The sequence below is a fragment of the Convolutriloba macropyga genome, chromosome 2 (genome assembly GCF_964194025.1).
Source record: "Convolutriloba macropyga chromosome 2, txConMacr16.3, whole genome shotgun sequence".
Classification (NCBI taxonomy): domain Eukaryota; kingdom Metazoa; phylum Xenacoelomorpha; order Acoela; family Convolutidae; genus Convolutriloba; species Convolutriloba macropyga.
Genome location: NC_134469.1, coordinates 55,171,604 through 55,181,603, shown reverse-complemented (window position 1 = coordinate 55,181,603; position 10,000 = coordinate 55,171,604). Strand labels below are relative to the sequence as shown.

Sequence of the window (10,000 nt, the reverse complement as noted above, 5' to 3'; positions counted from 1 at the left end):
TTCTTGACAAATTTACTAACAAGTTATAATGAAACCAAGAAGACCTGTTTCTGGTTACACTAAGCCATAGGACCGGACTAAAAATGCAGAAAAACTAAAAAAATTACGAACAATAAATTACAAACATTGCGAAAACACAAATAAGTGAAGCCATTAAAGTCATTGGCTATTATCTGAATATTATGTATTTTTTATTTCAACTTCTATTAATACTTATTCAGCAAAAATTATAGTGAAGGAATAAATAAGTTCAATTGGGCCACATTTGAAAATCATTGGGATCTGTTATTACGCGATTGCGCTAAAAGAAGAGAAAAAGAAACAAAAATACAACACTCTCAAAACTTTTAATGAAAACGCAAATTGTCCAACAAACAAAACATCAGTTATGTCATAATAGCAGTAAACATGTTAATTTTTAAAATACAGGGAATTGTATGGGACCTCTTAATGATGAGAACAAAGCACAAATTGACGAAAGAACAAAAACTGAAAAAATTGAAAACTTCTTATAAATCTTAAAAATAAATAACATTATAAAATTCAAGACTAATCGCAATAAACTGACTGCTTCGAGTACCATCATCCACTCAATCCTCAATTACAAGCTTATGGGACCGGTCAGCATTGGTACCTAAAGAACAAAAAAACAGCAAATTCAGAAAAAAAGCGAGAAGTGTCGAAGCCATTGAAAAAAGAACTTTTCAGAAAAACTTTTCCTCCTTTGAAATAATGTTTCATCAACAATGCAGTTTTGTTAACAATTTGAATCCAATAAATAAACAAACATGAACAAATGCATCAAAACTACGAAATTTTGAGAAAACCCGTAATATCGACGCCATTGAATTCAATAGCTTTCAAGGGAAGCTAAAAAATAGGCTAAGTTACGCTTCGATTAGACAACGAATCATAAGTCATCAATAAGACATTGCAACAAGTCATTGACCATGAAAACAACAACAAACACAGGCAAAATCCAAAAAATTAGGTAGAAAAGTGCGAGAAATGTCGAAGCCATTTAAACCATACGTCTTTCTCTCAAAAAAACTTTATGTATGAGCTATTGAACGTCATCTCTAAGTCAATGCAACTACCAATATTATGATAATGTGTCAACATTTAAAAAGGAACCAAAATAAGGAAAAAAACATATCCAAAAATTTAAAAAAAATTATGAAAATTCGTGCAGCGAAGTCATAACACCAAGTCTTAGAAGATAAAACCACTAACTGGATTATTTTTGACTGACGTAGAAAAGAAGGGTTTCCCGTCAATACTCAGAATGACTTGCAGTTAACGAAAACAAGTTTAGTATCGTTTAATTTTCACCAAAGTCTTAACAGCCATTAAATTTAATAGCTTTCAACAGAAATCAATAAAAACGCTCAATCGGATTGTATGCCTCGATTAAAGGAGAGGATTATTTGTCATGCATAGGTAATCAGCAAGACATCGCAATAAACCTTATGACTATGGAAACGACAACAAACAGGCAAAAACCGAAAATTCAGTCGAAAAATGCTAGCAGAAAGTGTCGAAGCCATTTAAACCATAAGCTTTTCTCTGAAAACTTTACCCATGATCCACTAAAAGTCTTCTCCAAGCCATTGGGAGATATCACTGTCAGTATAACCTGGTCAGATTTCAAGAGGAAACAAGAATAAGAAAATATCCAAAAAGTTTTTAAAAATTTTTAAAACCTTGTGAAGTCGTATAACAAGTAGTTAGAAGATAAAACCGCTAACCAGAGCAATTTTGGTTGCAAAAGAAAAGAAGTGGGCACTGTCATTGCTGAGACTGACTGAAAATTCACGAAAATAAGTTTATTTTTGGTTAATGTTAAAAAAATTTCATGTTAAAATAAAATTTTTAAAAAATATATATTTTTTAATCTGGAAAAATCATAAAATCGTTTTAAAAGTCTTAACAGCCAATAGTTGTCTAATAAACGCTCTAGATAGGTTCACCTAATGCTCATTAAGAAACCTATTGCACTGTTATTCAACGAGACTATGCTATAGCACTCCAAAAATTTAATAAAACTTCAAAAAGAAAATCAAAATTACATTTAAAATTACAAAAAACTCAGAGTCGCAGCCAAAAAAAAACAAAAGCGATTCCTGGAAAACGATTTTTGTAGTTGGGCTTCATTTGACTGTAAACCAGATTTGTCATTAACGGGAGTCTAGTCTTTGATTCAAAATCATTTTAAAAGTCTTAACAGCCAATAGTTGTCTAATAAACGCTCTAGATAGGTTCACCTAATGCTCATTAAGAAACCTATTGCACTGTTATTCAACGAGACTATGCTATAGCACTCCAAAAATTTAATAAAACTTCAAAAAGAAAATCAAAATTACATTTAAAATTACAAAAAACTCAGAGTCGCAGCCAAAAAAAAAACAAAAGCGATTCCTGGAAAACGATTTTTGTAGTTGGGCTTCATTTGACTGTAAACCAGATTTGTCATTAACGGGAGTCTAGATTTGAAAAATGACTAGTCTTTCGTTAACCCAAGAAAAAAATGAAAAGTTTTCTAAAACAAGATCGCTCAAAAAGAATTTGAACTTTTTTGATAGTACACTTCCCTAAGAGAACAGAAAATAGTCTTCTTATTGCCTTTCGTCTATAAGAAACTCAAAATTGTTTCATTTTGTGTCGTGAAATGTAATTTTGAATTAATATTTTAAAAAAAAGATCTTAATTTGAAGAAAAATTACACTAGAAGTGAAAATCATGTCAAATATCCCGTGTTCAAACAAAACTTCAATCCCCGATAATTCCTCAAAAAAAGGAAATTCGAAAAAATATTCTTAGTTTCGAATTCCACGCTGGACGAGCTTTCTAGTGATACCACTCACATTTCTCTACTATGAATATATCGATCGGCCAAAATTGTCTGAACAAAAAAACCCATTTGAGTATATAGATCCTCCCCCACATGTGCGGCCAGAACAATAATCCGCTAAAATCTAACTGTTCACACTCATTGCCACTTTTCCTCAATTCTAATTAATATTTCCAGTAACCAGAAATACGTTGTGGCCTTACATGGAATTGAAACAACTAAAAAAATAAGACAGACAGATTGACCACCAGGATTTTAATAGACCACTAGACTTTTTGGGTTAGATTCGAACTGTCTTTTAATGAGACACACACGCTCTATAAGGAAAAAGCCCCACTAGAGCTTTTTCAAAATGAATAATCAAAAACTCATTAGGGCATATACGTTTGGCACTACTTAGGTGCAGACTATTGATCTTTAACAAGTAAATGTTCATAAAATCTAAAGTTGATTAAGTGATAAGTGAAATCGGAAGTGAGTTTTTCGAGTCAGGTAAGTCCTGCAATAGATCTAAAAGCAGGAGAAATGACGCCACGCAGCCATATTTTAACAGTAAAGCAGTAGAAGTCGCAAATTGAAAAAGTCAATGATCGCAGGGAAAATCTATGGAGACGACGAATTAAAAAAAATAGCAGGACTATTTGCCGGTCAGGTAGAGTAGTTATCAGTTTTTGATTCAATTCTTTTGAATTGTATTTCAATATTATATATTGAAATACAATTCAGAAGAATTGAATCAAAAACTGATAACTACTCTACCTGACCGGCAGATCAATTGAACAAAGCCAGCAAAAAAAAACACAATCTGCCAAGACTGTAGAATCTTTAACACTGCGGAGCAAATATGATGCGTTTTAATATACAAATAAAAATCAGTGATAAAACTCTTAGGTCCTTTACCCTGGAGGCCAAATTTGATCCAATTGAATATACCCATTAACCCACGCAGAAGCCATAAAAAGATTTATTGGCCAATAAACTAGAAAAAAAAATTGAGAAAAATTACAAAATTGACAAAAAGCAATGTATAACAAAAATTCATAATTTCGCAGTATTAAAATGTTCAAAATTCCTACTTTGTCTCTGAAATTCGTCCAGTAAACCATCTGCAGGACCTAAAATAGTTTCATTGGCTCGGAAAGACCAACAAACTCATGACAAAAATTTTCAGAAATTTTAAAAATTCAAAAATTATCAAAAAACTTGCAAAAATTGATAACATCACCATAATGAAAACCATTTCATTGCTCCTAGCAAACATGCAGTAACAAACTCTACAGGAGTTTCTCTGGCCACTGGGAAGAAAAACTCCAAAAGAATTTAAGAACTTTCAAAAATATTAAGAGATCACAATTTTTAACGAAAGGTTGCTTTAATTCATATTAAAATCTTCACAACCATTTCATTTTATCCAGCAACTATCGAGCAGCCCAATTGTAAGCCCAAAAAAATCGATAAACTCAGAATGTGATGATAAATTATCAGAAAAAACGAAAAAAAATTAAATTTTATCAAAGAAATGCAAGATTTTGTGATATTAAAAAGTTGAAAACAATCCAATTGCCTCTAGCAATTGTGCATTAGAACGAAAAAAAATTAACAAAAATTTTACAAAAAAACAGCAAGACAAGTCCTGAAATGTAATCCAAAGAAATAAATGAAAAACTCTGAACTAATGTACCTGAGCAGCAGATGAAATGAACAATTCCAGCCAAAAAAGACAATCTCAAAAGTTGAGAAACTAAAATATTCAAACTAAACAAAAAATAATCATTGCTAAAACTCTTGAAATTTTAACCCTGAAGGCCAAACATGATACAATTCAATATTATTAACTCAATGATACAATTCTTATTAACTCAAGCAGAAGCCTTGAAAGAGATTTATTTGCCACTAAAAGTAGATAAGCTCGAGAAATATGACAAATGCTTCAAAACTGAAAAGTATAAAAATTAAATAAAGTTTGAATTTTGAGGAAAATGTCCGAAACTCTTCTTTGTCTCTGGAGTTCTGTCACTTAACCTATCTGGAGATAAACATAACCGTCTAACGTCGGGCGAATTGCTCTCAAAAGACCGGCGAGCGGTTGGCTCCGCCAGAACTTAGCCACTGTTTATTGAGGCTAGCTTTATCTTGATGGAGGGCGCGTGAGTTTAGGGTTAATTCAATGCGTGAAGGAATTTTAAATCCATTCAGTTGAAACAAAGATTCAGGTAACTCAGAAGTCAAGCGTGAAAATTGCGACTTCTTTAACAAAAAATGTGATCAAAATGCAAATGAATTTTAAAAAAGAACGCCTAAATAATAGCCGTTGAGAGGCTACCGGCGGCTATTAAAAACAGCAACCAAATGAAAAGATTAAAAACATAGCCGACTAGCGTCAGGCGAGTTGATCTCAAACAACGGGCGAGCGGTTGGCTTAGTCAATAGCTAGCTGCGGTTTAGTGAGGCTAGTCTAAGCTCATTTCAAGTGCGCGACGTCCGATTATTAGATGACGACATAACGCCACATAACAGCCGCTGAGGTGCGGCATCAACAAAAGAGTTAAGGGGAGAAAGAAAAAAGAGTGCGAGATTAAACGTGAACGAGAAAAGAAGAAACCCCAACCAACAGAGAAAGACAGAGCTCGCGCGCTAATAATATTTTCCATGATGGGATTCGACTCTGCAACTTCTAGTTTTCTAGCATTGTTAGTAGTTATTTCATATAGAAAAAATTAAAGCGCAAAAATTAAAAGAAAAACTTCCAGATTTCGCAGTGAAGGAAATGTTTTCGAAACCAACTTGTCTCTTGAGTTCTGTCATGCAATCCATCTGCAAGACTAAAAAAAGTTTGTTGGCCAGTAAAGATAGTTGAACTCAGAAAACGAAAAAAAAACATTCAAAAATTTTGAAAACAATTGCAAACTTCAACAAAATCTTACTAAAATTCTAAAAATAAATATCTTCAGAACTATTTCATTTTATCAAGAGACTATCCAGTATTCCAATTTCACGCCTTAAACAGTTTCACAGGCTAAAAAAATCCATAAAAATGGAACATGATAATTTTTCAAAAATTTTCAAAACTAAATTTTATCAAAAGATTGATAAGACTCGAGTCATTAAAATATTAATAACCATTCCATTAAATCTCGAAACTACGTAGCAGCTTATTATAAAACCTTGGAGGTGGTCCCTGGGCCCCTGAATCCCGGCACAACAAAAAAAAATCAGAAGTATTAAAAATTGCAAATATTTTTTAAAATTTGCTTAAATTCGTGATATGAAAATCTTGAAAACCGTTCAATTACATCTAGAAACTATGCAGTAACCGATTATTAAAACCTGGAGAAGCTTCTTTCGCTCTTGAGGCTAGGGAAACCTAAAATTGCTCTGAAAAAATTTTTAAAAAAAGTGAAAAAAATGGCGTTATAAAAAAATTGCTGTAATTCGTGAAAAAAATGAAAGCTATTCCATGGCCAATAACAATATTTCAGCAACTATCATCAAACCCTATAGAGGGTTTCCTGGCTTTTAGTTGGAAAAACTCAGATTATGACAAAAAAATGTTAAAACGAAAAAAATTGCAAGTATTATAAAAAAATTTCTAAAATCATGAAGTTAAAATGTTGAAAACCATTCCATTCCCACCAGAAAACATGCAGCAAATTGTTATCAAACCCCTAAGGATATTTTCTGACCCCTGAGTCTGCTAAACACCAAACCCTGATTAACGGCAATAAATGTAAGAAAATTTAAAAGAAAACTGTTTTGGAAAAAAAATCGTCAAAGTTTGTGATGTTAAAATCTTAAAACTATGCAGTAACCTATAATCAAACCCTAGAGGCTGGAGAAACTTAAAAAATGACAAAACTTTTCAAAAAAAGAACAAATTGCAAGTTTATCAAAAAATGACTAAAACTTGTGACATTAAAAAGTTGAAAAATATTCCATGGCCAATAAAAATTTTTCAGTAACTTAAAATCAAAACTTGGAGCTAGTAAAATTTGAATAATGACAGTAAATGACAAAGAAATTGAAAATGCAAGTTTTATTAAATAATGCTAAATTCGAGATGTTAAAATGTTGAATTGATTCTATTACCACTATAAACTATGCAGTGACCTACTATTGAAACCTAGAGAAGGTTGCTCGACACCTAGGGCTGATAAAGATCAAATGACAAATTTTCAAAAAGCTTGAAAAAATTGAGAAGTAGTATAAATTTGCCTGTTTTTATCGAGCGGTTGTTTGTCAGTAGCTAGCTACGGGTGGGGGAGGGTGCACCAGGGTGCTGATGGGGGGCAACAGTGGGGTGGGTGGCAAAAGCGCGGTGGGAGGGGGTGGGGCAATAGTGGGCGGGGGGTCAACAGTGGTGGGGGGGGTCTTCAACCTGTACGAACCGCTCTTCACACCATAAGTATAAGTCTCCAAAAGTTTGAGCTGAAACAGAGCTGAAAGGCTCTAACAGCACTGAATGCCCACTGGGCGCTACCTGTTTATCTCGTTTTTGAGGACAAAAAGTCAAAAGTGTAAGACGAAAAAACGGGCAAGCGAAAAATTGCATAAAAGAGACAAACAGGATTAATATATTTTCTACAAACTTCATTTGAGAGCAATTAAAAAAATTTGTTGTCCAGTAAAGATCAACTCAGAAAATCACAAAAATTACAAAAAAAAAAAAATTTGAATTCATTACAACTTTTAACAAGATCTCGCTAAAATCCGTGATTTTAATATCTTCAGAACCAATTTAATGTCTCCGGAGACTGTCCAGTATCCCTATTTCAAAACTTAAATATATTAACTAGCTCATACAGATCCATAAACTTGGAATATGGCAATAATTTTCAGAACATCAAACTTTATCAAAAAATCGCAAAAACTCGTGATCAAAATACTGATAACCATTCCATTAACTCTAGAAGCTAAGCAATATTTTATTATCAAAAATTTGGAGGAGATTCCTGGTCCAAGCAAAAGCTCAAAAAAAAGAAAATTTTTTCAAACACTTGAAAAAAAATTGTAAAAATTAGAATACATTTGTTTGTTTATATTTAGAGTACAAATATATAGCTCTTAAAATAGTCATAAAAGTAATGACGTCTATCAAAAGACCTTTACCAGTTTTTACCAACCTCTATTTCAGACTGGTCCAACAAAAAAATTTGAGAAATGGCAAAAAACGCGAAAAATTGTATTAGTTTGGACTCAAAAACTCCAAAATACAACCTTTTAACCTTGAATTACTCCCTTCCCAGTAATTTCACCACTGTAAGCACTTGAAGGACTACTGAACCCTGCTAAGGGTTTCAAATGAAACTTGATGACCTTAGCTTTACCTGTTTATTCCGTTTTTAAGTCATGAAAAAAGGTGTGAAAACATCTTACAAGAAAAAGACAGAGCACCAATACAATCCAATTCTTGGATTGTAAAAAAACCACGATGTCCCCAATAATAGCCTCTCTCACTGAGACATTGCTGCATATATTAATTAAAGTAAGCTATTGGCTGCCATGGCGTTTTTGATAACTTCAGATGTTATTGAATTTATTAACATACCCGGCAGATTGCCGGAAAATAGCCGCCGTTGATTCCAATAAGCATGATTGGGATTGAAAGAATAGAAGATATTGAAAAAAAAAGATTTTTGTACAAAAAATCTTTTTAAATCCGATTTATTTTGATGGCATTTCGTAGTTGAACATAACGTCCTTCTGTTTCTTAGGTAGAGGCTACAGGGCTACTATCAATACCAATAAGCATTAGAGATGGTAACTAAGACTTATAGGAACGACGTTCAAATAGCGGGCATCTAAAATTGGGCTTTATGGGTTTATCCCGTTTCTACTTCTGACTTCAATTTTTTATACTGACTCTGTTCATTTTGAATTGCTTTGCTGATCAACTGATGTTCAAAATCACTTTTTAGCAGAATGAGAGAAGAGAGAAACTAGCCTTCACGCAAAATGTTGAAAAAGCGGCAAAATGAGGTAAAGCGAAACATTTTTTTATTCGACGAAGTAAAAAAAATAGGAGCGCTATAATAGCCGGCTGAGAAGATGAGGGCGGCTATTAATAATTCAATTGCTTTCCAAGTAGCCATATTAAAGTGCAAAATTTAACCTCCTGATTTAGGCTGAGCAGACGCAATTTTGATCTTCTCAGAGCACTCTTTGAACAAGTTCTTGAAAATCTCAACGTAATGAGGATCCAAGGCTATCTGAATAGGCTGCAAGAACGTGGTTGAGAACTTGCAGTCCACTTTGGGCTTTGAGAAATGCGGCATAGATCCCCTCCTCGAGGAAGATTGGGCAGGAAATGAGCCTGGTTCGATTAAAGTTTGCTTCTGCTCTGTTGTGAGACTGGCCTGCAGCCTCGGCAGTGAGCCAATCAAGGAGCTCTCCACTTTGTAGTACGAACGGACACCTGAAATAAAAAACATAACCGACTAAACGTCGGAAGAATTGCTCTTGAACGACTAGTGGGAGCTCTAATCAATTGCAGCCTGCTTCAGTCGGGGGGGGGGGGGAGGAGGGGTAGCCTAAATGGGACTAAGAAGTTCTATAGTGGGCTTCAAATAACCATATTAGAGGTTAACATATACCACTATTAAGATTTAAAGTTAAAAAATGACACCAGTTTCGGCGCACTTTTTATTTGACTTTTAGTATTAAATTGCCGCCAAGTGAGTTCAGCTGCTTGAAATTGTGATTGAGAGAGAATTTTAGATCACGCGAAATGCAAAAAGTCAAGGGCGTAAAAGTCACTCGAAAAGTCAAAACCGTCAAGCGAAAATTTTGCATAAAAAACATAGCCGGTAGAATACCGGAAACGACTCGAATCGTCGTGCAAAATAATCTCTACCACAAATTGGACAAAATCAGAATATCGAAAAAAACACTAGAAATAACAAAAATAGCAGACCAATATAACATAAAAATCGTTAAAATTTTTTCAGTTCAGGGGTGTGGGTAGGTGCTGGTGGGGGGGGGGGGAGTTGGTAGGTGGGGGCAGGTAGGTGGTGGTGAAGGGTGTAGGTAGGTGGAATGGGTGTAGGTACGTTGCGGGGGGGGGGGTAGGTGGGTACGTTGCGGGGGGGGGGGGGGGTAGGTAGGTACGTCGGGGGGGGGGGGGATTAGGTAGGTACGTGGGGGGGGGGGGGG

At 34.3% G+C, this 10,000-nt stretch overlaps 1 protein-coding gene across 2 annotated transcripts in view; it reads right to left on the bottom strand.

Annotated features, from left to right (window-relative positions):
* Positions 1-10,000, bottom strand: part of LOC142334508 (bridge-like lipid transfer protein family member 1) — a 274,847-nt gene that overhangs the window by 3,054 nt on the left and 261,793 nt on the right. For both annotated transcript variants that reach the window (XM_075382600.1, XM_075382601.1), the window contains one exon: positions 8,961-9,263. In XM_075382600.1, the coding sequence (XP_075238715.1) occupies positions 8,961-9,263 (303 nt within the window). The remainder of the gene's footprint in view (positions 1-8,960; positions 9,264-10,000) is intronic.